Source organism: Chinchilla lanigera, unplaced genomic scaffold, assembly GCF_000276665.1.
Source record: "Chinchilla lanigera isolate Chin_1 unplaced genomic scaffold, ChiLan1.0 scaffold00005, whole genome shotgun sequence".
Classification (NCBI taxonomy): Eukaryota; Metazoa; Chordata; class Mammalia; order Rodentia; family Chinchillidae; genus Chinchilla; species Chinchilla lanigera.
The window spans coordinates 20,735,979-20,762,712 of NW_004955406.1; the positions used below are offsets into that span (position 1 = coordinate 20,735,979).

General features: G+C 46.7%; 1 protein-coding gene across 7 annotated transcripts in view; it reads left to right on the forward strand.

Annotated features, from left to right (window-relative positions):
• The window catches only part of Cacna1e (calcium channel, voltage-dependent, R type, alpha 1E subunit), a 468,116-nt gene that overhangs the window by 379,415 nt on the left and 61,967 nt on the right, over positions 1–26,734 (forward strand). For 3 of the 7 annotated variants that reach the window (XM_005374993.2, XM_013521375.1, XM_013521398.1), the window contains 16 exons: positions 432–521; positions 1,783–1,992; positions 2,738–2,850; positions 4,423–4,535; positions 4,878–5,009; positions 5,461–5,533; positions 6,355–6,472; positions 8,723–8,790; positions 10,272–10,369; positions 14,480–14,536; positions 15,712–16,365; positions 16,677–16,990; positions 19,079–19,238; positions 20,368–20,497; positions 21,224–21,283; positions 21,846–21,952. In XM_005374993.2, the coding sequence (XP_005375050.1) occupies positions 432–521; positions 1,783–1,992; positions 2,738–2,850; positions 4,423–4,535; positions 4,878–5,009; positions 5,461–5,533; positions 6,355–6,472; positions 8,723–8,790; positions 10,272–10,369; positions 14,480–14,536; positions 15,712–16,365; positions 16,677–16,990; positions 19,079–19,238; positions 20,368–20,497; positions 21,224–21,283; positions 21,846–21,952 (2,497 nt within the window). The remainder of the gene's footprint in view (positions 1–431; positions 522–1,782; positions 1,993–2,737; positions 2,851–4,422; positions 4,536–4,877; positions 5,010–5,460; positions 5,534–6,354; positions 6,473–8,722; positions 8,791–10,271; positions 10,370–14,479; positions 14,537–15,711; positions 16,366–16,676; positions 16,991–19,078; positions 19,239–20,367; positions 20,498–21,223; positions 21,284–21,845; positions 21,953–26,734) is intronic. The other 4 variants (XM_013521412.1, XM_013521381.1, XM_013521405.1 and 1 more) reach the window with 2 other exon arrangements.

The following is a 26,734-nucleotide window of genomic DNA, read 5'->3' on the forward strand; positions in this document are numbered from 1 at the left end:
AGAGTTGCTTTGTTCCAGGGTATGTGATTGATACTGTGCAATGAAAAGGCCATCATCCAACCAATGATATATAAAGGGATCTTCTTGTACAATTTGTAGGGACCATCTTGAGACCACTTTCATTACCAGGAAGTGGCACTGTTTCTGAAGAGCCAGAACAAATAGATATGAAGTGTCTGTTTACCCACTGCATTTAGATAAGTTCTAGCAAGGATTCCAGAGCCCTTGGGTTTCGGCAGGTGTTGGTGAGCACAGAACTCATGGCTCTGTACACAGTCTCAATCTCGCTCAACCTCGTGCAATATTAAAGGCAGACGCCTGTGTCACAGAGTGCTTGCACAAGGCCTCTGGCCCATAGTCCTCAAAGTTTTGTCCAGGATGGTCTGGGTGTGCTTGTGGCCTCTCACTGGCCTTCCCCTTCCCTGGCGTAGTGCTTCGAAGGGCCACCATCAAAAGGAGCCGGACGGAGGCCATGACCCGAGACTCCAGCGATGAGCACTGCGTTGATATCTCTTCTGTGGGTGAGTGATCCAGTTAGATCTTCTTTTACTTCTCTGGATCTCCCATGAAAACGAAGATTCTGTCTTTTGAGAAGAACCACAAGGAGGAAAAGAACCCAAAGGATCCAGAATTTAGGATTGTAATTAAGGGAAGGTGTGGGAATCTAATCTATCTGACAATGATTTACAGGAGAAAAAAAGGACCAGGGGATGCTGTTTACATGAAAAGTGGGATGTGGGGATTCTCCAAGTATGGCAGATGTTTCTCATTTGCAGATATATCCTCTCTTTCTTGGGTGTGATACTGACAATGTACTTTGGGATATAGGTCGAGCATCCCTAATCCAAAAATCTGAAATCTGAATGGCTCCAAAATCAGGAACTTCTTGAGCAGTGATATGGTGCTACAAGTGGAAAATTCCCTGTTGTGGAATTTGTTTCCTTGTACAAAATTAAGAATATTGTGTAAAATTACCTTCCAGCTATGTATATATATATATATATGAAATGTAAATGAATTTCACATTTAAACTTCAGTCCCATCCCCAAGCAAATATTGCAGTATCTGAGAAAAAATCTGAAATGCTTCTGGTTTCAAGGGTTTTGGATAAGATCTTCAACCTGTATTTTTCAAAGGGTACTGAAGATTGATTGCTTCTAGTGACCCAGATGTGAGAACTTGAAGTCATTTCGTAACCATAGTAGAACCCACCTACTTCTATCATGTGAAATTTAAACTAACTCCTCTTAAAAACCCTTTGATGTGACTGAAGTTAAATCCCAGGTTCTCTTACAGATTCTGGCTGAAGACAGGTTTTTCTTCCCCAGAAAAATGACAGGCTATCACTCCGTCTTTAAGAGCAGAAGAGACTTACAAAAGCTCATTGCTGCTCTATGTTGCCGGTGCAGAAATATCACAAATGCAGCTGAAGGACTCTGCTGCCTGAAGCATCTTTAAAAGGGAAGGGCAGAGAGAAGCCCGATCCATTGCAAAGATGAACACAGTCCTGTTAGGAGTCAAGATGTTAGGTGTTTGACTCATGTCCTGCCTAGGAATCTTTCAATTTGGTAGGACTGTGAGAGCCTGGAGAGGAAAGCGGGGTCACTGCTGGTGTAAATTACTTACCCCATAAAATAAGACTTGCTCAGGCCTACAGTGTGGCAGTCACCTTGCCCCAAGGTTCAAGCCACCTGCCTTGCCCTTTGGATGCCACCTGGCCACGGAGCATGATCCCAGGATATTTTGCAGTCTCATTCTTCCTTTTCATTTCCCCTCTCCCAGGCACACCACTTGCCCGAGCCAGTATCAAGAGCACAAAGGTAGATGGAGCGTCCTATTTCCGGCACAAGGAAAGGCTTCTACGCATCTCTATTCGCCACATGGTTAAATCCCAAGTGTTTTACTGGATCGTCCTGAGCCTTGTGGCTCTCAACACTGCCTGTGTAGCCATCGTGCATCACAACCAGCCCCAGTGGCTCACTCACCTCCTCTGTAAGTGAAGGGGGACTGTGGGCTCCTCCTGGGGACAGGTTGCTTAGTATGTGAGTGAATGTAAGTGGGAAAAGTGGCTTAGCCTGGCAGTGTGGTTCTCCCCTCTGAGTTCTGCCTGCTGTACTGTGAGAGAGGCCAGGTCTATCTGCAAGGGGGTGGCTTGTTTCTTGCTGTTCCCAGCCTTCCTTTATTACTGAATCAGGCAAACAGATCCTGACCAATGAGTTAATAAGATAACATTACACTTGGGAGCTAGAAGACCTTCAGGAGAGTTCTTAAAGAGGTTTGGTGGTGTAGGAATTTGGGTTACTAAAATCCTGGGGAGAGAGTTCTTAAGGGAATGGGTCCTTCAACTGGACCAAAAAGGGAACTTATAGGGCAACTCTGGATAAGAATGCCACCGTGTGCGAGTGAGGGTGGGGAGATGTGTACGGGTGGGCGTTTGGAGGGTGGACTCCAGATCTTGCGTCAAAGCCGTGGTAAAGTCCTTTTGTCTCCTCTGAGGGCCACACTTTGGGAAAGGCTCATGATGAACCAGCCCGATGAAAGAGCAAAACTGATCTGTTGAGTGAGCCTGCAACTCACTCTGTCTTTGCCTGGTAGACTTTGCCTGGCACTGAGCTGATATGGCCACCAAGTGTCCTCTCAGTGTCTTGCGGGTTGCTCTGTAGGTGGGTGGATTAATTGCTGAGTGCAGGAGCTCACACAGTCTATGGAACAAATGCTCTACTTTTAATACTTCCAGACTATGCAGAGTTTTTGTTTCTGGGGCTCTTCCTTTTGGAGATGTCCCTGAAGATGTATGGCATGGGGCCTCGCCTTTATTTTCACTCTTCATTCAACTGCTTTGATTTTGGGGTAAGTCCTCAGAAGCCCCCCTTTCCGGCCACTGCATGTTGATAGGCCATGGCTTCAGATAAGCCACTTGCTCTAGCACTCAGCATGAACCACTGAAATTAGAATTTGTAAAAGGCGAATAGGTAAGATGAGCTAAAGGGAGTTCAGAAATGAATGAATCCTTGCCAAGCTAGGGCTTATTTTTTTTTTTTTAAGTGCTTTGATTTTTAATATTTGTATTGATGTATAATACATACACTAAAGTGTGCATACTTAAGTATATAGCGCAGTGAGATTTTACAAAGCTACCCTAGCCAGAGTTTTGAACCACTTATTATCTTGGGAGAAGTCTGGGAGAGAGGGATAAAGGACTTAATTCTAGAGGTGTTTCCATAAGAAAGAGAAGGTTATGTATTTGGGGCTTTTTTTCCTATTTCAGTTTAAAATTAACATAATTATCTAGATAAACCTTCATGCAAACACACATACCCTATATTAGCAAGTCACCACATAGAGCATTTCATACAGCTGTTTACTTCCTATGTAACATCTAGATGTGTGTTGCTAGTAGTTGCAAAAGTGCATCCATATTTGTTCTTTTCCTATGGTGCTCACAGAAGGTATGCATTATATTCGAGGTATCAGGAGATAACTCACCCTTTACACATAGGTGAATAGAGACCATCACACTCAAGGTCATGGAATCAGTCAGCGGCAGAATGAAGCCACAGAACTTGGGGTTCCTGAGCCACTTTTCTTTCTGCCCTACCCACTTCTTTTCTGCCAAAGCCTTAGTTAGGTGCCAAAGATTTTGAGCACTTGCCAATTTGCATTTTCACTTGGAACATATGGTTCTGAGTACAGGCAATTTTCAGGCATAACAGCTAGTGAGAGACCATTTTAACCTCGTTGTCCTCATGTACATGCTTGTTAATATCATCATGAGGATTTATTTTCATTATTTCTCCAAGCACAAATGTCGAGAACATAGTAGACATTCAATAAATATATAATTAAAGCAAAAAATACTTGAAGTGTTAACTTGAAATTGCTGCTTCCTATAGCAAGGCCCCATGTCAACAAAGATTGTCACATTGAGGGGTGTGAGATTTCAGTGACTAAAAGATGCTTAATGAATGGAGAAGCAAAATATTCTTGTTAGTACTAAACTTTAGAATGATGAGAGAATGCAGGGCCTGTCTCTGATTTCTGTGTTGGAACACAACCTGTACTAATTCAAATTGGTTCCTGGGCTTTGCGTCTCTCTTCTTTTTTTGTTCAAGGTAATATGAGGCAAAAATAGCTATGGCTACCAAGTTTGGGTGTTGTAGGTATCACCAAGGACAGGTGTAAGCAAGCCAATACAGAGGGTGAAGGGATAAAGTTAGGAAGGGGAATGGAAGGCAGTGGGAGAGGAGTGACAGTCTAATTTTTCTCGTTCACACATAGGTAGCCCTGATAGAGATGGGACTGGGTGGGGAGGGGAGAATTTTAATTGCACCATAGCCCGGTGAAAGCTATTGACTGCATGCTGAATCCACATTGCTTGTCTTCTCTTCTTCCCTTGTCTCACTGTGATGAGTTGTCTTTTAGGTCACGGTGGGCAGCATCTTTGAAGTAGTCTGGGCAATCTTCAGACCTGGTACATCTTTTGGAATCAGTGTTTTGCGAGCTCTCCGGCTTCTAAGAATATTTAAAATAACCAAGTAAGTGGTGAGAACTTGGACTCTTCCCAATATCTTTGAAGGTGGAATCTCTCTCTGCTTTACTGCATTTCTTTCTATTCCTTTCTTGTCCACCCCACTTTACCACACCTTTCCCTTCCCTGTCCCCCCATTCCATTCTTCAGATTCTTCTCCAAATATTGAACTAGAAAAATATCTATGGTACCAGATCCAATGCCACATTCCTAAGGGGAGCAGTGTCTCTTCTTTCCACAGTTCTAGAAATGCAGCTTATTTCACAAATTCCCAGGAAGGTGCTGAGCTCAACTTGTGGGTGAGATGATATTTGGTGTCCATTGTCATAACTGCATCTGGATTTCACAGGTATTGGGCATCTCTTCGGAATTTGGTGGTCTCCTTGATGAGCTCCATGAAGTCCATCATCAGTTTGCTCTTCCTTCTCTTCCTCTTCATCGTTGTTTTCGCTCTGCTAGGCATGCAGCTGTTTGGAGGCAGGTAAGTTCCAGAGCACTTTCCACTGGAAGGAGGTTCTGAACAGTCTCAGGGCTGCCAGCACCAGGATCACTGATTTGTTTCCATCTTGTTTGTTCTTGTCAAATCCTGAAGAGACCTTAGTACACACGTGGAACAATGGTCTCTACTTTTAACCCTTTACACCGTAGAGGGCTCTTGTTCTGGGAATCTATCCACTTGGAACTATCTCGGAAATGTATAACAGGGAGACTGGTAATGAATGATCAGCTCAAACCCTGTCTTATTGCCTGCACTTTTCAAAGTGCATATTTTATCAATAGTAGTCATGCTATCATCTTTATAAGTTGAGGGAAAGTAAAGAAAGGGGAACTTGGAGGAAGAGAAAAGAAGGGATGAAACTGTGTGGCCTTGGGGAGGGGAAATTTGGTATATGAGATTTCCATTCCATTTTCTCTCTGGATTTCCTTTTCAGGTTTAACTTTAATGATGGGACTCCTTCAGCAAATTTTGATACCTTCCCTGCAGCTATCATGACTGTGTTCCAGGTATGAGGCTGAGAGTCTAGAAATGCTATCTGAGTTTCCTTGTACCACACGCTAGAGGATGCCAATGTTTTTCCGTTTGACCCCTCCCAGTTAACAGTATTTTTCCTTTTTGAGCATCATTACAATCCTCAGACTTCTGTGGCTACAGTCTTATCAATAACAAAGAAACTGCATTAACATCTCCTCACTCTCCTTCCTCTAACACCTGTGAGGTTGCAGGACATTGAATCTGGGACATTCAGTCACAAATCGTGTGTAGGTTTTTCTGACACCTGGAGCATCTTCTAACCTGTGTATCAATTTAATGAGTTATCTTTTCTATGCTTCCTCCAAAGAAAGTAGCTTTTTAAATCATGAAGAAAATTCAATGTCAATAGTGTTTGTAGTCTTACAGATGAAGAAAAAAACATTAGAGTTAATTTAAAATCTGAGGCTGAACCAAACCCAAGTTTCTTCTACTGAATCTTATGGGGCTCTTTCCAATAATCCTCCTGTTTTGGGAGCTACCTATTGGCAGCTCTGGTGACAGTTAGGTAGCGATGAGACCACCTAGCTGAGTTGCAGGTGGGAGGAATTTTGTAGTTAAAATTACGGCCTTTCTTCATGATGCTCTCCTTCCATTTTCAAAGCCTGAAATTCTCTTCCTTATCATAAAAACCCTTTAGAACTATTCAAGGGAATCACTGCTCCCCACTCCTTGGCAGGAGATCCAAGCAAGGGGGAAAACAGGAAAGAGCCAACCACGGTATTTGCCCTTTGCATTGGCCCCATCTTCTCTGCTTCCTCAGAGTTCTGATGTGTCTGTTGTTTTCTCTGTGTAGATCCTGACAGGGGAGGACTGGAATGAGGTAATGTACAATGGCATCCGTTCCCAGGGTGGAGTCAGTTCAGGCATGTGGTCAGCTATCTACTTCATTGTGCTTACCTTGTTTGGAAACTGTATCCTTTAAAAATGCTCTTCTTTGAGCTGACTGCCTTCTTGGAGCAGCATTTGAGGAGAAGGTGGTGGTAATGATAATCATGGAGCTGGGGAATCCAAGGGGGCAGGCTATGGACCTTACTTGGTGTGCTAAGGGGAATTATGATCTGAAAATACTTGTACACTAGTTCTGTAAGGAAGACAAACATAAATAGAGTCTTATCCCAATCTATAGTATATTTATATAATGACATACAAGGCTGTTATTTTGAATGGTTGGAAGTGCTATTATTTGGGTAAAAAGTGAGAGGACAGAGATCACTATAGGCTGAAATAGTGGATAGATTATAATACTAGTGAGTGAATTACATGTTCATATAGAACACAGCCTGCCACATTATAAGATCTAAAAAATATTAATATTATGGTTAAGGCTAATACGATTATGCATAGCTATCCTAGTCACATTTCTATTGCTGGGGAAGAATACCTGCCATATACAACTTAAAGGACAAAACATTTGTTTTGTCTCATGGTTTCAGAGGTTTCAGCATGTGATTAGCTGACTTCAAGGCAGAAACACTGTAATGGAAGGTGATGATAGAGCAAAAGTGCTTAGTTCATGGCAGTTAGAAAGCGGAGCAAGAGAACAGTGTCAGAAAGGAGCCGAAGGGGGACTAGAGACTGTACCCAAGGTTTCAGCTCACAGTTGGCAAGTTCCAACGTAGAAACATCATGGCAGAAAAGCATAGCAGAGGAAATTGCCCACATCATGGCATCCAGGAAGCAGAAAGATGGAGAAAGAGCCACATGGAAGGTGCTGGTGACCAGATGTAGTCTCATCATGCTCTCATGATGCACCTGGACACACCCAAGAGTGTATTTTACTAATCTCCTAGACTTCTGTCAAGCCAATCAAGTTGACAGTCAAGATTAACCATCACAATAGCTATTGTTTATTGTATTCATGCTACCTGTGAGACCTTCCACCAAGTACTTCACAGACACTATGTCATCTAACTCTTAACTTATGAAGAGGGGAGAAATAGTTTGATCAAGTCAAACAAGTTCTAAATTGTAAAAGAAAACTTGAAACCAAATCCTTGAACTCCAAACCTGTATGAGGTCCAAAGACCTACATCAGTAGGACCTAGGTTTGAATCTCAGCAACTCTCTTTACCAAAACTATGGCCTTAGAAAAGTCTGTATGAGTTTGTTTTTCCCATGTCAAAGGAGGAGAGCAATATCTCCTCTGTTAACTGTAAATATTAACCAAAGTAATTATTACAACACACCTTATAAACTGTAAACTTTATACGATCTCTGTACAATCATTAGAAATTGAAGGAACTACAATTTGCCTTAAATTGGAATTAGTAGAAGAAAGGCGAGTCACAGTGTAGCTGCATGTTTGCATTTTTGTACAGTCTCACAGAGAAGAGATATTCTATTAAGCTTTCTGCTCTGAAAGATTCTGGAGATCAGAGAAGACTGTAATCATTAGAAATTTATAAAAAGAAAGTTATACAGTATGCAGTGAGTCACAGAAATGGAAGGCCAGTCCATCACAATGGCACATTAATTTCTTTTTATTCTGAGGACAACCAGATCTGGCTTTCTATGCTAGAACGAGTTTTGTGGTACACCATCACCTGAACTCAAAGATGGTCAGAAAATAGGGCCTTCAGGTGTCAGACTATGGAATAGGAATAGACTTCATCATGAATCAGGTCTTCTCACTGTGACATTTTGTTAAATGAATCATGGAAGCCTTTTAGGACCCCAAGAAGAAGAATGAGAGAAATGTTAGTGCCCCATTTTTGAGAGTTGGTCAGTGACAGGGGTTGTAGGCTCTTACTTATTTTTACTTTTAAGGACAAAATAGCGTGGTGCCTATTAGTCCAGGTGGGATTCAATTCCACCTCCCAGGAAGGTGAGATGACAAAAAGCTCCTCACGCATCTTACTGTTCAATGTTTCTCTGATTGGTTGTTGATATGGGTTGAGACCATAGATTTCAGAAGGTCCCATCACCCCGTATGGCCTCCTGAGTGGATTGACTAAGGTATTTCTTCGTCCTGTGTGAAACAAAAGATGATGTATGGAAGGAGGGAAATATACCCTTTTTCTCCTTCCAACTTATCCCCTCCCACCTCCAACAGTTTGTAACTGCTCTGCCAGTGTCAGACAGGAAAGTCATGCAGGTACCCTCTCGGAGTACCTGAAAGAGTTTGATTTCTTGCTTGCCCATCCTTAACTCTTAACCCATAGATACATTACTGAATGTCTTCTTGGCCATTGCCGTGGACAATCTGGCCAATGCCCAGGAGCTGACCAAGGTAAGCATTGCTCTCTGGTGACCAGATGGTCCTTCAGTCCCATTGAAAATCATCTGCTCTTGGAAGCTATTTCAGGACATCTACATTTATCTAACTCTAGCTGGCATAGAGGCTTCTGCTAGGAGGTTCTAGACAGTTAGAGAGCCACACACTCATGCAGGAAACCTGGTTTATTTTCACTGAATTTGGTGACCCTTATACCAGCCTAGGTTTCCCTCATCAGATATGGAAAATAACAATGAGCCTATTGAAGGGTCTTTTCTAGGATTATGACACAGAGTGAAGGTAAACACTAAATTCCTGGATTTTAAATTTCTCCTTGCTATTGTGACTGGTGGCAGTGTGACCTCAACTAGTTGACCTAACATTCAAGGGTTTGGATATGAGAAGCCAGGAGCATTGCAGTTCCTGGACTATGGATGTTGGGGTATTCTGATGGCCATGGCTATTCTGGGGAAGTTTCAGTTTGTCCATTTGTTCCCTTCTTTCCTTTGATTCTGCAGGGGAAGAGGCAATACCCATTGCAGTAGTATGGTCTATGGAGATGAGTAAACATTTTTCCCCATAGAACACAAATTTGGTTTTAGGCAGAGGCATGTAGCATTGTGGTAATGTTTCTGAGCTTTTCCATATTTTTTCTCAAGTGTAACCTGTCTTCTCTACATTCCTGGGGGAACTTCTAATCTGTATGATATGGAAGGGAAAATGCTAGGTTTAATATCTGAAAAATTGGGTTTGAATCCCACATCTGTCACTTACTGGCTGTTTTAGCTTTGGCTAGATTCTTGATCTTCATTAATATCAGTTTTCCTCATAAGAAAATGTACATTTCTCATAGAATTACTGTGAGTACCCAGAGAAATGATGTATGTCAAAAGCAGAGCCTACTGGGAAGATGTATGTATTCTTAACAGTTCTAGTCACTTTACCTGAACTGCTTTTTGTTGGCGTCAAGACTTACATGCAGGAATTCAAGTGAGGGAATGAGGTCTCTGCCGAGAACTCGGGGAGCAGAGAGTTAGCTGTGCAAGGGAGACACCATGCTGGGTGCTTAGACTTGGCGCTCAGACTCAGGGCTCCGTTCACAGGCTGTGCCTGGAAGCACCCTGCTCCGTCAATTCCAGATACTGCAGAACATCTGAGCTCCGTGGATTCTTGCTGCTGCCTTCGTCTGCAGTCATGGGCAGTTGCACCAAGAGCTGGGGATAGTTGGACATCCACTGGCTGTCCTATGCAGCCTATTGGGGGCAGGGTAGAGACAGTAATTGCTGGCCTTGTGGAAACTATGAGGCTGCTGTCTCCCAATGGGCCTGGCCTCTGACCATCGGAGGACTCTAAGCCAACTTAATCTCATGCTGCTTTATTAACCTCTTCCTCTGCTTGCCAAACTTTGCTGGTCTTCAGAACTCCTGGAGAGAGCCAAAGGAAGCTCCTCTCCTTCATAGGGATCCCAAGCAAAGCCATCTCTGCTTTATGTCTAGGATGAGCAGGAGGAAGAGGAGGCCTTCAACCAGAAACATGCACTACAGAAGGCCAAGGAGGTCAGCCCGATGTCTGCACCCAACATGCCTTCTATCGAGTGAGTTGGCTGCCCCTTTACAGACCCGTGGGTTGTGCTAAAGTAAATTCTTCAATTCCTGAAATGACTGGTTGTAGGAGTGAACCTCATTCATGCTAGCAACTGTTCCTGAGATTACAGCAGTGAGCAAGAGAAAGCCTCTTTTCCTATGGAGTTTTTATTTCAGCGAGGGAGACAGATGATAAATATGCACATTGTTTCAGATAGCAAGAAGTGTTATAAAGGAAACAGAACAGGGTTGTCTGACAGAGAGGAACAAGGGGTATGATCAGGAGTACCTGAGGGCTGTCCAGGAGGCGTTTTCCAAGGAGGTACTGTGTAAGTAGAGACATACACTTGTAGAAGACAATTGTGTGACATTTTGAAGGAAGTGTCCCCCTTACAAAGTCCAGTATGGCTGATGTTTAGTGAATAATAGGGATGGAAGATAGCAAGACCAGAGAGGTGGGCAGGACCCAGCTCAGAGATCCTGATTCTCAAGTGAAAGATTTCAGCTTTTATTCTAATGACAACTATGGAAGGACTAAAAGTGGAAGCAGAGTAATAATATTATTTCTCCTTTAAAAAGTCACTGTGCTATGTGGAGATTGGATTGTTGGGGCCAAGAGTGGAGGCAAGGAGCCAGCGAGTTGGTTCTTAGAGTTTAGTATGTGATGGTGATTTAGACAAGAACAGTAGCAATGGCAGAGATGAGAGGTAATCTCAGTCAGTCTGTATTTTGGAATGAAAGCCAATAGGATGAGCTCATACTAAATGCAGAAGGTGTGAAAATGAAAAAAAAAGAAGAAATAAAAATTGCTCCTGAGTTTTAAGGTTTTGAAGCCTAAATAGTCAGGTAGAAGGTGGTGGTATTTACTGATACCCTGGAGATGCTGGAAATCCAAAGTTTATTTTGGCCACATTAAATCTGATATATTTTTAAGGCATCCAAGTGTTTGAATAGACTATTGGTTACAGGAGTCTGGAGCGTAGAAGAGAAGTCAGGATTAAAATAAAGGTTTGGTGGAAGTCATTTGCATTTAGATGATATTTAAGCCATCAGTGTGGGTGCAATGACCCAGGGAGAGTAGGAATGAGGAAGAGAGGAGCTGAGGACAGAGGCTGAGCTTGTGCCTCTGCTTAAGATCTGCCAGAGGAGAAGCCAGGAAAGGAGACTGAATGGGTACAACCAGCAGGCAGCAGAAGAACAGAGAAGCATGGTGCCCTGGAAACCTATAGAAGAAAACCTTGCAGAGCAGAGAAGAGTACTGTAGTGCTGCACGCCATTGAAGGATTGCCCATAATGGGGACAGGAAAGGGACCATTGGATTTGGCAAAACAAAAGCTATTAGTGACCATACAAGTAGCTGGGTAGGAAGCTAATCCAGGGTAGTGGATTAGGGAGAGAAATGGAGGTGATTAAGTGAAACAGCTAGTGCACATTCCTCTAAGAATATAGCCTAGATGTGTAGTAGATAGCAGGACTGAGGACAGTCAGCGTGGGCTCTGAGTGGGTCTGACCTTCATGCAGTGAGAAGGAGGAGGTCTGGGGGAGGGGCTAAAACAGAATTCTTGTTCTTGTTCTGGGGCTGCAGAAAGCCTATGTCAGTGACCCTGGGAACCTATGGGGAATCGTCTGAGCTCCTTTGGAGGTATCTATCCCAACACCAGACCCTGTTGCCTGTTACTTGACAGTGGTGAGGAAGGCATGCGTGGTAGCCCAATCCTCATGCAAGGGTTGTAAAGCCCCCTCCAAGTTCTGTGTGTCGCCCCCCTTCCCCAATGCCTATCACCTTATCTTCACCTTCCGAATCTGTGGAGGCCTGGTATCTGGCCCTCTCTTCTGTGAATGAGAGGAAAACATTCATTAAAGGCTGATGGGGAAGTCACAGACAGCATTTTCAGAATAGTCTCTAGGTCTTGAGTAGTTTCTACCCCACCTTCCCTGAACTCACGAACTGGAGCTAAAAACACATACACACAGGTATCCAAAAATGTGGATGGATAGGACTGGCTGCTGCTTAGGAGTGGGTGGTTCTATTTACTGAGATGAGGAAGCCTGAGGGAGAAGTGGGTTTCTGGAGAGATGTGATTTGGGATGATGCTTGGCCCAGAGTAGAAACTCACTATTTATGCAATGAATGAATGAAGTGTGGGCAGGCACGAGGCTGTGGGAATCGCACGGTGTGCCTCAGGGCACAGCAAGGTCGAGGAAGGTGCTGCGAACATCCTAGATGAGCGGAGACCCAGGCTCAGGTTGTCACATGTGTGCTGCAATGTGTACTGCTGGTGAGAGTTACCTCAGGGCGTGTGTTGTGTGCTGTGCCATGTGTGCACACCAGACTACTGGAATGTAGTGCAACTAAGTACAAATGTGGCTGCCATGGAGAAACACAAGTGAACACTGTCACAAGGTGCCTGAGTGTTAGCCCTCGCTCTGCTGGTGACGTACTCTTGGAGTATGAGTATGGCCTTGGAGAGAACCACGCAGCATCGCAGAACTTCGGTTTCCTTGTAATGTGTATTGAGAAGGATGTGTAATGAGAAGGATGTGTAATGGGAAGGATGCTACTTGCCCTTTCTGTTGCCCTAAGGCCATGGTGGGATGTACATAAGGTCATGTTCACATGACTTGGAGATAGGTGGATACTTCTCTGTGTGACTTTAGGCATGAGTGTGAATTTGGATCCTTGCATGTGTGAGTAGAGAAGAAAAGGGGAGCCTGATCTATGTGAGTTAGAGAAAGGCCTCTCTTTTCCCTTGTGTGTGTATGTGTGTGTATGTGTGTATGTTATGTGTATATATGGGGGAGAATCTTTTCATGTACTCATAGTCTTACATATGCACTTCTGGAGAGCATTTGTTTAGTTGAGAATCTAGATGGTTTGATGTGGTTTTCCTTGTGGGTGTGAGTGCTTCCTGTCTAGAGCACTTGCTCTCATTCCTACACACTATCTATGCTTTGTGGCACTCCACCCCCACTGTGCTTATCTGTGGTGCAGGGTGCATGCTTGGGAAAACAGTATTCAGTTGAGGAGCTCCCAGGCATCTCCAAAATGATGTCTGCATCATGGGGCACTTATGTGCACACCTGTGGTGGTGCCTCTTCTAGATACCCAGAGAGAGAAATTCCTAGGCCAGCTACCTCTGCTCCCTCAGCCCTACTCTTCTATCAGGCTTTTCTGTAGATGTGCAAGACATGGGCATTTGGGCTTGTTAGTTTGCCAGTACACTCTGCATTGGTGGATGTCAGTTTTCCCAGGGAACGACCAGCATTTGCCTACTCCTAGGTCTAGCAGGGCCCACTAGGGTGGACTGAATCCCCCAGCTCAGGGACTGGAGCAGGTGCAGGTGCACTCTGAGGGCACCCAAAGGTGCCCCCGGGGCACTGTGCTCATAGTCCCGTTCTACCACATGCTCTGGCCACTGTCACAAGAGGTGCCCACCCTGATCAACTCTTAACTTCCATTAACTTGTGTTTGAAAGGACACAGTATAGGGAAGAGATCATTCTTTGTGCCAGAGTAGGAAGGTCAATACTGTGCTTTCCCCAGCTGAAAAGGCTGAATCTTTAATACCCCTGATCAGGGCACGTGGCCAAGTGCAGGGGGACTGCTCACATCCTGGAGAACATGGTGGCCACCCTGCCTTTGCCCTCAGGCTGTTTGTAGCCTCACTGACATGCATGGCACAGCATTTATTCCCTGCAAGTTTTGTGAGACTGAGTTGGCATCTGCTAAAGGAGTGACAGGAGAGGGTGTCACATCTATGTGAATGTGCTTTGTAATCCTAGAATGATTGAGGAGGGAGAGAACCACTTCTCATCAAAGTGTTCAAAATAGATCCGTGAAGGATGGTGTGGTGGCAGCGTGAGTGCCGATAGGGCCTGGTATCTGAGCATCTGAAGTTGTACCCTGTATGGAATGGTACGTCCGGTGTGTGTCTGTATGTGTGCTTCAAGAATGAGATCCATGTGTTTGTATTAGCAAGGACTCAGAATTCCCAACTGCACTGGAGAAGTGAAGGTTGGGAGTCCACAGAGGGCAAACAGGCACTTGGAGAACCCTCTGGAAATCTGCTGGTGATTCGGGGGCTCAGGGGTGAACTGAACCTGTTCATTTTTCTTTCCCAGAAGAGACAGAAGGAGAAGACACCACATGTCGATGTGGGAGCCACGCAGCAGCCACCTGTATGTGTGTACCGGTTTGCGTGTTTGTGAGTGGTTCTGTGTGGGTGTGGGGACAGCGTGTCTCTGTCCTTGCTATGGACAAAGTGGCACTGGGTGTGCATGTCAGCGTGTGCCTTGGTGTGTGTGTAAGTGTGTGTGTGCTTCACACAAGTGGTCTGTGAACATGCCCATTTCAAACGTGCTTTATCAGTGTGTCTAAAGTATGTTACCATGTGTGTTGCTCCCTCTTCTCTGTGGCTTGTGAGTGGCATGTGTTGGCGTTGGTGATTGGTGTCGGTGGGTGTTTCTTTCATGTAGGTGGCTGTGTACAGCTCTGTGTAGGCCTTGTCAGGGTGCGTGTGCGTACATGTGAGTGTGCCTTTAATAGCTGGTAGGTGTGTGCCCACAGGCCCATGAGGGAAGGAGTGGTGTCTGCCCTCCTGCCTGGTGGGCCCACTCCTGTGTGCTCCTCTGTACATGTCATGTTCGTGTGTTCCTGCTGCCATGAATACGCATCTAGGCCCCTGCGCCTCAGTGCTCAGCAGTGGTTTTGGGTATGAGCGGATAGTGGTCAACGCAACATGGTCTTCTGTGGGTTTTGTTAGCTATTGTAGAAGAGACCCATGACTCTCTTACTTTTGGAGGGTAATGGCAAAATTTTTAGCATATGAGTCTGTTTGCTGCTGTTCTCCCCCTTCTTGGGATCAAATCATGGTACATCGCAGCTTTTGCAATCCCAGGCTGCAATCTAGAGGGAAAAGAGAGAGTGGGGTGGTGGTTGGGGATGAACCTTGAGTCAGGGTCGTTGGTGGGTACAGAGTGGGCTCCGGCTGGTGCTCTGAATCAAAGCAGCGCAGGGGAGTAGAAGCCTAGTGAGTCTTTGTACAACTGCCCTCCCAGGCCCTGGGGACATGGGATTGAGTCCTAGGTTCATTTCTACCCAACCCTTTGGCTACTACTGAGCAGGGATTGGAGTGAAAAGTACCCTGGACTGGGCTGGGAGGCACTGGTCCATCAGCCAACTGATGCGTGGCCACTCTGCTCCCTGCATCTTTCTGTGCTTCCTGTCTCAAATCCCGGGTTTGCCCATTTTCTCCCCCACCATGTCCCCCCAGCCCACTCGTGGCCCCTGTGCCTGCCCTCCCTGGCTTGTGGCTGTTGGTGCTAACAGGCCCTCACCCTTTCACCTTTGCCAGGAGGGAGCGGAGGCGCCGGCACCACATGTCAGTGTGGGAGCAGCGTACCAGCCAGCTGAGGAGGCACATGCAGATGTCCAGCCAAGAGGCCCTTAACAAAGAGGAGGCCCCACCGATGAACCCCCTCAACCCGCTCAACCCACTGAGCCCCCTCAATCCACTCAATGCTCACCCCAGCCTCTACCGGAGGTCCAGGCCCATTGAGGGCCTGGCTCTAGGCTTAGGCCTGGAAAAGTGTGAGGAGGAACGCATCAGCCGGGGGGCGTCCCTCAAAGGGGATGGAGGTGACCTGACCAGTGCCCTGGACAACCAGAGGAGCCCCTTGTCCCTAGGCAAACGGGAGCCACCGTGGCTGGCCAGGCCTTGTCATGGGAACTGTGACCCCACCCAGCAGGAGGCTGGGGGAGGAGAGACTGTGGTAACCTTTGAGGACCGGGCCAGGCACAGGCAGAGCCAGAGGCGCAGCCGGCACCGTCGTGTCAGGACTGAAGGCAAGGAGTCTGCATCGGCCTCCCGGAGCAGGTCTGCCAGCCAGGAGCGGAGTCTGGATGAAGGTGGGGACCCTGAGGGAGAGAAGGACCATGAGTTCCGGGGCAGTCACGGAGGCAAGGAGCCAACCATCCATGAAGAGGAACGATCCCAGGATTTAAGGAGGTAAGTATGTCCCAGGAGTGTACATAGCACAGGCTGGTGTTAGGAATTCTTTAGGAAGCCCTCACAAGTCTGTTTCCCTTTTATAAAATGGAGATATTCTAAAGCATCCTTTAAATTGTATGAATAAGTATAACAGGCAGTGGGATTTGTCCCTCTGAAAATGAGGGTCATTCTTTGAAGATATCTCTGCTGGGAGTGGGGCAAGGGTGCACGGGTAGGAATAAAGCCTCGGACATGGCTGGCAGGCCCCACTCCTCTCCACCTCTGCAACAGATGCTTGAGCCCTGACTGTGTCTTCTCTCTCTTCTCAGGACCAACAGTCTGATGGTGCCCAGAGGCTCTGGGCTGGCAGGAGCCCTGGATGAGCCAGACACACCCCTGGTCCTGCCCCAGCCTGAGCTGGAAGTGGGGAGGGATACAGTGCTGGTGGAGCAGGAGGCAGAAGGCAGCAGCGAGCAAGCCCTCCTCGGAGATGTGCAGCTGGACGTGGGCCGGGGCATCAGTCAGAGTGAGCCGGACCTGTCCTGCATCACAGCCAACACAGACAAGGCCACTACCGAGAGCACCAGTGTCACTGTCGCCATCCCCGAAGTGGACCCCTTGGTGGATTCAACAGTGGTACACAGTGAGTGCAGTCCCTGTCGCCATCATCTGTTCATCCTGCCCAGAGCCGGGGACGGCTGGCTTGGGTCCTTCCAGGAAAGCCACAGGGAAAGCCCCAGCAGCTCTAAAGAACTGTCAACTAGTAAAATAGTGGCAGTTTTCCCCTGCAAAAATAAGCTAGAGTTTTCTGGATCTTGGATTTTGCCTAGACAATTTCCTTAAGCTGTGGTTCTGTGATCATTGCAGAGTCTGCAGTGATCACTTGTGATTTTGTACCCAAGTATGCGTTCAGCTGGTTGGCCTCCAAGTGCTCTTCTGCCCCAGAAAATGAGGGGCCCTTGCTGGGGAGGACCTCTGCATGGGGGGTCTTCCTGGCCCTGGCTCTGCTCAGTCAGTGACCTCTGCAAAATGACTCTGCACACTTCTCTCCAGGCCTCAGTTTGTCATTTACAAAGTGAGAGAGTTGAACTAGATGATCTCAGAGGCCTTTCTCTGTACTAACATTTTATTATTCTATTACTCATAGCAACTCTTTTTCTCCCAGGAGCTTTTAGTCACATTCTCTCTCTATCAAAATTTCCTCAGGCAACCAGTGTTAAACTATGAAACTTTAAAGGGAAACAACAAAGAACATTTCCTCTATTACCCCACCCTGCCCCAGTACCCATTGTATTAATCCGACATCCCATCCCTGCCCTGACCGTATCCCATGCCTGCGTTATTCCCACACCCTACGGCTGCCTAGGTCCTATATCCCATCTCTGCGTTCATGTTACACTTTCTCTCAGCATGAATACTCTCAGCATGAATCTGCCTCTGTCCCTCCACCTGTCCCTGAATTAATCTCACCTGTTACCTAGTAATCACTAAATTGTGACCACTGGGTTCCTTTTCTGGTTGTTTTCCTTCTACTTTTTCCATGTTTTCTGTCACACGAGAACCCTCTCTTAGTTTCTCTTACTTCCATTGCCCTGTTTTCCTTCCTTCACATTCTCCACACTCAAAATGCCAATTCTGTTTTTTACTGGACTAGAAAGCAGGGCATGTCCTGGGTGTGTCTCAGGATTTCAGATTCACAGATGCTTTTAGTGACTGTTTGATTTTATACTTTAATAAATAAGAAGTAGTTCTGACTGTCTTCTGTGAAAAATAACACCTTGACTATTGCCTATTCCCAAGGCTAATCTGTGGCCTTAGCCACGGGTGCGAGTGTGGGACAAGAAGACTTTTAGATACTTTGATTTACCTTTCACATGGCCCTGCATGGGCCTGGACCACAGATGCTTCTTACATCTGCCCACAGGGTAGAGTCATTCCCTAAGCAAGGAGCAGTAGGAGGGAGTTGACTGGGTCCCTCCCCATTTTCTGATAGCCTGAGCCTCCTGCCAAGTTAGCGCACACTGTGTCCTGTTCATGGAAACAGACAGCATCAGGCCGAGGGCTTCACCTCACCCCTGGCGCCTTCGTCCTCCCAGTCTGGGAGTGCAGTCACAGGCCCATATTCATATGAATATTACATTCTCATATCTACATCCATCATGGCTGGAAAGAGCACTGGCAAAATGGCAGCCGCAAACAGAGTAATGGTTTCTTAAAATCCTCCACTGCAATGGTATTTCATTTCAAGCATATAGGATTTCAAATTGGGAGCCTGCACTAGCTGTTGTGACCTTCAAAAACATATTAGATTGCCTGAACTCAGTTTTCTCATCTGTATAATAGGAATAATAATATATACCACTCGGAGTGTATTGATGTCAGAATTCCATAAGGAACAAGAATTTATATATAATGCCTAAATTTGTAAACTTTGTAACAGAAACAGCCTTGCTATTTGCCAGACTGTAAACCTTCAGCAAGAGAAGAGGAACAGGTGATTTCAATTATGTGCCTTAAGAGGTTATCCCACATAAAATGTGGGCAAGTTTGAGGATAAGAGCAGGGAAAGGGCTTAATGTAATGTAATGTGTGAAATACTCCCAGTGTTTGCGAGGTTCTCGGGGAATTCCTGTGGTCCTTTCATCTACTCTGCATGCTATAATCAGCTGAAAAGGAAGGGCATTGTGCATGTAGCCAGGTTGCTGAAGATCTCAACATGGGCCTTTTGCAGTTAGCAACAAGACTGATGGAGAAGCCAGTCCCTTGAAGGAGGCAGAGATCAAAGAGGAGGAGGAAGAAGTAGAGAAGAAGAAGCAGAAAAAGGAGAAGCGAGAGACGGGCAAAGCCATGGTGCCCCACAGCTCCATGTTCATCTTCAGCACCACTAACCCGTAAGTCACCTCCCGAAGACTCCTCTGTTTGTGCTAGGGGAGTCAACCAGGGTTTGAGCCAGGATTGGGCAGTGGAGGGAGGAAGGATGGGAGCCTAGTCCTCTTCCTGAGCCTTCCCCATACTGGCAGAGGGTACCAGACATGGAAGCATCTGGGACCCAATAGGTAAGATGGGCCATTAAGTTAAATGACTTCTGAGTGCTGTGTACACTGTACACCATAACCCAAGACAGGATGCAAGAGAAATGTGAGGAAAGGGCCCTTCACCCCTTGTTTGGTCAGTGGGTGGCATGGGGCAGGAGGGAAGTCTACTTAAGGATCTCACCAGACATTTGGGAAGGGGACAGAGCTGAGACTGTGGGCCCTCTACTGGAATTTAAGGGCTTGGGTCTAAACTCTGTCCTGCTTATAGGTTTTGAAGTGGACATGTTCCCTGGACAGAGGTAGTAGGGGCAGGAGGTGGGAGTGTCAGAGATAAGCCTAGAAGGTTAGGTTCAGGAAAGATGGGATTTGGAAAGAGAAGCTGCCTTCTGTGCCGGGAGCAACATAGAGACCAGGTTCTGAGGCTAGGAGGACAAGGCAGCCTTTGGTGGCCATGTGGGTAGATTTACGCAGGGCTCTGGGATGGGATGGAACTTGGGTCAAAGGTATCAGTTCATCTGAGGATGAAACAAAGAGTATAGAACAGAGGCACTTCCATCAGCACAGCCTGGGGGCAGGGCATGGAAACCCACTGCTGTTCTTATCCAAAAACTTCGAATCCAAATCTGTTCCTTGGTTCTTTATGATTTGCTAAGCAGGTGTCAGTTTCCTTACAGCAGGGGAAAGCACCATGTAGCACCTAAGCTTGTGCAGTTTGAGGCTGGCTGCTCTTGTGGCTGGATCGTGCTTACACATAATGTATCTTGGCTTGCTTGCTGCAGCCTTTAGCCAATCTGATTACCTTCCCCCACTGGGGCTAGAAATCAAGGGTGGTGCCTGAGAAATTAAATTGCTCTCCCTGGCGGCTTTCTTTGGCGAAGGTCTGGCTGTCTAAAAGAGGCTGATGTGTGTGGGGGTGGGAGTAGGAGGGATGGGCATGAGTAGTACGCAGGCCCAGCTACTCAGGGCTCCACCCTCCCATACACAGGATCCGGAGGGCCTGCCACTACATTGTAAACCTGCGCTACTTTGAGATGTGCATCCTCCTGGTGATCGCAGCCAGCAGCATTGCCCTGGCAGCAGAGGACCCAGTCCTGACCAACTCGGAGCGCAACAAAGTGGGTGCACAGGGGCCATTTGTCAACCTCTGAAGTGCCCTGGGACCCACCCAGCATTAGAGGTGGACCAACATGGTGGGAAGGTTGCTGGGGAATGAAGAAGGCTGGAGAAATTGGTCCTCCTGTTTCTCATAGAGGACTATGGACCATTTCCAGAGTAGGCCTTGTATCCCTCAACTGTACCTTGTGCCTCTGTGCTGCAGCTGTGGACCTTGCACTAAGCCAGCCAGGGATTTGAGGGGCTCTGCAGAGAGCCGGGGGTTGGATGTGGGATCTGACACAGGGTCATGGGTGATGTGTGTGAAACTGGGGAGCTTCAGCTCCACCACAGGGAGTTAAGACATCTCCGGGCATCCCCAGTTGTGTTTGTAAGAAGATCTGATGGCTGGGAGAAGGAAAGGAACTGACAGAGGTTCCAGGTCCTGGGCCAGAACTGGAGTGAGAGTTTTGTGGGGCCATTCAAGCCCAAGAAATTAAGCTCTAGCCAAGGACTGGCCTCTGGACTCTGTGTCCCAGCAGGCGCTGAGTCACTGAACTATGTGCCTCTCCTCCACGCATCCACCTGTGAGTTCAGTTAGTGGCTGTAACCCCATGCCTTCTTTCTGAGGTGAAATTAGCGGGGAGTGGGGTGGTTGAGCAGGACTTCATGTGTCTGTGGGCAAGAGTGTGTATGTGGCCTGGTGGCCTCACATGATTCTCTTCCCTTCTGCTATGTGTATCTTGCAGGTCCTGAGGTATTTTGACTATGTTTTCACAGGAGTGTTCACCTTTGAGATGGTTATAAAGGTAAAAGCTTCCAAGGGAAACTTGGACTCTGCATTTTGGATGGGTCACATGTCTGCTTCTTTAGTTTAGGCCCCTTCCCCGAGGCTGTCATCCACTAGTTCATGACGGAGCCCCAGGAGGGTCTCCTTCCTGGTGCCCTTCCTGGTTTGAGTCTGGGTTCATGCCAAAGGAAGGCTTAGGCAGAGGTGAATATTCCTGGACCCCATCTACTCTCAGCTATAACTCTCTCCCGCAACCACCCTAATGCCCCTTGGACCTATATTGTTCCCAGTTTTACCCATCTTGCCTATGTGACAAGATCTGGAGCTCTGGGCCAGTAAAGAAAAGATGAATATGGCAGGGTTCTATGAGGGCCAAGAAATTTAGTGGCTTTGAGAAGAGGCCTCAGGCCCATGTTGTCCGGTAAGACCCTGTTGGGTCCCCCATTGCTCTCAGGCCCAGGTTAGGGGTGGAGGCAGAGAGAGGGGCCATGGAGGTATTGCCACAGTGAACCTGACCTCTGGGTAGGTGTTGCCTGAACCTTCTGGGCTCATCTATGTCTGTTCACACCCTTGGCCTGCAGATGATAGACCAAGGCTTGATCCTGCAGGATGGGTCCTACTTCCGAGACCTCTGGAACATCTTGGACTTTGTGGTGGTGGTTGGTGCATTGGTGGCCTTTGCTCTAGCGTAAGTGGCTCTTTCCTGTTTTTTCCCACTTTCCACCCCTCTTCCTGGAAGCCCTGGCTGATCTGAGGCCTCCTCTACAGTGAACTTGAGAAATGAAACCCCTTTGGAAGAGGGCCAAAGCAGGATGTCCTGGGCATCTGCTTGCCAGTTACCCTCAGCAGAGCTCCTGAGGGCTTTATAGATTCAGCCCAGGTACCCAAATGTTGGGATGGAGAAGCAGGCGAAGGGAGCATCAGGAGGAAGAAGTTAGAGGCCTTAGATCTTTCCTGGAGACAGGTAAACACGGCAGGTATGCAGGGGATGAGCAGTGCCTAATCTGCACCCAAGGACAGACCCAGGGTCTTTTGAGGTGCCCTTTCACTTCTTGAATCTGTCAAATGAACAGTTTAAAGGAAAGAAACATGTGGGGAGCAGAGCAAAATTTGGGATCCCAGAATCCTGAGCATGGATAGATTCTCTGCACATGGACAGGGACGACTGACTAGTCTAGGGTCATAAAAACCAACTTTCCAAACCTTTCCTGACAACACACTTAAGAAAATGGATTTAAAACATTTAGGTCATGAAACCACATTTATTATATTTGGGAAAATTTTTTTTCTCTATGCATTAATCCAGCTGAAGCTGGTTTCCAACCATATTTTGATGTTTCCCATGGAATTGGGCCAAGGAAAGGACCTCTCCTAGCCCTGGGGAAGAATTAGAGATGCTATCAGGGCCTCTTTGCTAACCAGATTTGGGGAGAGACCTGGAAGAATGCATGACAGCCTTCTGGGCTCTGTCTGAACCCAGAGCAGCTGCCATCTTTTCTGGATGGCATCAGGGAATTCCCTGGTTGTGGAATTTCCTTCCAACCTCTTTGAGTATAAGTGTAGTGGGGTGCTTATCTACTAAGCAGGGCTAGCTACACTTTCCTTCTGATGAGGAGACAGGAACACATCTGGAAACTGATTTCATTGAAGGCAGCTGTATGAGGAATGGGACAAGATATCTCTACAGGTTTGCCCTTCTACGGTCCAAATGGTTAGAGAGGGATCATCAGTCCCACCTTCTTGCAGGCACTGAGAGCTTCCATTACTTGTCCATCCTGGTAGAAAAAGAAGTAGGGTAAGAGCTGAAAAAGAATGCTTGTTCAGTGGCCCAGGGTAAGGCGTGCTCTGTCTGTAGGAGAGGTGAGTGTTCTCCAGCTATGCTGAGTCCAAGATCTCCCTGAAAGTAGATTGTGTCCATTGCTACAATGGCCATGAGAAACTTTCCAAAGAGAGTCCATCAGGGTGATTGTGATTCTGAAACAGGTGGTAATCAAAATATCTCTAGTGTGCCTTGTCCCTATGTGCACCAGTACGTTGACCCTGTTAAGACCACGTGCAATCAATTTTGCCCTCAGCAAACTTGCCCTCAGCAAACTTCCTATCAGACATGGCTAACCTGTCCCCAAAGAAATTTCACAAAAGCACACATGCGTTCTTCACACATCCAGACTCTGTATGGGTCTTACCATGACAAAAGGAAAGAAATTCTGGACCTACCAAGGGGACTTCCAGCTCCTCCTCCTCCTGGGAAAAGTTGCCTTAACATTTTTCTGCCAGTTTAAACTACCATTGGTACATATGTGATTGTCCCATTGAGCGGCTTCTACCACTGATGGTACAAACAGGCCTCATCACTTTCATTGGTCTCTTTATTAATAAAATTTATTTTAAAAAGGCTGCCTAATGGGACTGTCGTGCATGTACCACCAGTGTTTCAAGTGGCCAGCAGTGAGACATACAAATTATGACGCTGCCATGAACGTGTTAAACCCTGCCTTTGTCCTAAGGAAGCTCACCCTTTTTGGGTGAGAGATAAATAAATTATGACCCTTGGGTTTTTAAAAGGTCAACTTTCCTTCGCATTTTACCATTCATTTGCATACATTATTCACCATATTGTTCTTCTCTCTTACTTTCACTCAGCAGAATAGTTTGTCTTTGGTGAGTGAAGAGAGAGCAGCATTTAGGATGGGACAGAGGGAAGGAAAGGTGTGGGCAGGAGGCTAGGCAGAGCCTAGTTTGAACTTCAGCCCCCCTCCTTTCCTGCTTTGTGTCCTTGAGCCTTATAGGCAAGTATTAATCCCCCTATCCTCAGTTTCTTATCTCTAAAATGGAGACAAAACAAAGCATGTAAAATGCTTAGTCAGGTCCTGGCAATGTGAGTGATCGATGAATATTAATTCCCTGCATTATTCTAATTTTCCCATATCATGTCATGAAATCTGAAGGTGGAAGTAACATGTATTGGTGCATAATGTATGCAGATAATTGAAAAGGACTGCAGGTTGGTCCAAGACTTGGGTGTTTCCCACATAACCAGCCTGCACCCATACCTGTAGAGGTAGTGACCAGGCAGGCGTGTTGGTGCTAGTGTGCGTGGGTGGTGCACTTTTGAGGAAGCCTCCCCTTGCCTCCCTTTGTCCACAGTCTAGCTATCCTTCCCTATACTCCGTAACAATGATGCCTGTGAGGTTATCATCTGTCTTGTTCTTTCTTTGTGCCCTTTGAAACATGGTAGTGGTGGCTTTGGTGCTGGTGGCAGGGGAAGCCTTAACAGCCCCGGAGCTGAAGCCTCTCTGTTGTTCCTCAGACCAGGTACCGTGAAGGGGACCTCTGGAAATCCCTTGGCTCTGGGATCCATGCTTTTGTGATGGATTGAGAGTTATGATCCATCACTTGCTACTAGTGATGTCATCACTTGAACTCTCTCTTCATTTCTCTCTGAAATGTAGATGATACTTGCTCATCCTTCTCCCCCTACTCTCTTTTGTCATCGTCCCTCCAAGCCTGCTATGCCCATTCCTTCTCCCTTCTGTGCTCATAGAACTGGTGCCCACTCTCCCTTCCTCTGGTCTTTGCCACGTTTGCCGAGGTATGGTGATGCTTTCTCCCATTCATATTCCCATGCTTCCTAACTCTGCTCTTCCCCTTTTCTCATCAGGGTGTCAGAGAATTCAGCTCTCCTATCATTTGGTAGGGTTAGCAGGAGTCCCATCTTCTGCCAGCACAGTGGCGTGGCCTGGGAAGACAGTGAAATAGCCACTAAGCCCATGTCTCCCTTAGTCAGAGGCTCAGGCCAGTAGAGAAGGCAAATGGGGGGTTGTCTTCAGGCTTGTCAGGTACCTTTCTCCTGGTGGGTGTCACCTTCACTGTCATTCCATAGATTAGCCCTATCGAATGTCCTCCATTCAGATAACCTTCCTCCTGCCCTAGTCTCTTTCTCTCCCCCTTGGAATTGAACCTTGTCCTGCTGAGGTTTCTGCAAAGCCCATTGCTCAGTGGATTTGAACAACTGATGGTGGTTGCCATGGTAGCATCATTATGTGGCTCCTCAGAAATCAGGGGTGACTTGGGATCCTTTACACCACTGCCAGTAAGGACCTTCTTAGAACCCAACCCAACTTGCAAGGGCCTGGCCTCTAACCACAAGGAGAGAAGGGCCTCCAGCTGAATTCTCCTAGAGAGTCCTGCTGCTGTAGAAATCTGCGCCTGCTATCGTGTGTGTTTCCTACAAGCATATATGTTTCTGTGTAGTGGCTGGAGAGAAATCTCTGTTCTCTATGGCTGCATACATCAAGCAAAGGGATTCTTTATAATGTAAACCTGACATATTCCATTTGAGAATTTGATTGATTTTGAAGAGTTGAGGAAGGGGATTTATGTTATCAGTGTGGGCATACAGGGGGGTGGGTATAAGAATATCAGTGGAAGGCTATATTGCAACTTTTCTTTTCTTTCTTGTCCATTTTTACATTATAAAGCATTTATAAGAACACTCAAGTCTCCGTCCAAGCCCAGCATCTCGGTGGAGAGGTGGGCAGGGTTTTGGCAGAGGTTGGGAACAGCGCTCCCTGATTCCACTGCCCTCACAACATCCCACTTTCTGGGCCATATGGAGACACAGAGTGTTTGCCAACTATAAATGTCCTGAGCTGTGCCTTTTCCTCTGAGGTTTCAAGAAGAGTCTGGTAAATGGCCAGGTCTACGAACCTTTGTCTTTTATCCTTCTCTTCCAGCAAAAGGGAAATTCTTCTATGTGATAATTCTTCCCTATTTTAGGGACCAGAAACTGCTTCCCTCAATTTTCTTACACCCTATTGCCATCATTTCTGCTTCCTGACCTGCTGGGTAGGAAGGTGGAGATGGTTACAGCCTTGGCATTTCTGGGTACCTGTACATCAGACACATTTCCTCACCCCTGGGGACCCGCAGAGTCAGCAGCAGCTGCCTGTGGAGAAGCCACATGAGCACTATGCAGGTTGCATTTGTGAATCTCACAGAAGTTTACATGGTAAAGATGATGCTGTCTGTGTCCTCAGGCTTCAGGTCTTCCAGTTTATACAGGGACTTGGATTGACAGAGAAGTGGGACAGCATCTCAGAGGGGAGGGCCAGAGGTGTATGTGTGATACCCGCACTCCACCCAGGAGCCCTGCTCTCTCCATTTTCACTCTTCTAATGTTATTTGACCAGATCATCTTGCCCAGGAAGGTGACCTCCGTGGGTTGCATTCTCAGTAGTCAACCACAGCACATGCCTGCTTGTCAGTACAAATGTTTTAATAGTAAAAGCACCAGCAGTCCTGCTCCCTTCTCCTTCCCTACCTGCACACTTACCCTGGCTGTACATCCATCAGCACTCAGTGTCACACAGGCTTTCTGGCAGCTGATGTCAAAACTTCCTGTTGTGCTGTTTTAGCAGGGCACGAGGTGAGGTCAGGACTCCCTGGCACGCAAGGGGATCTGGCACAC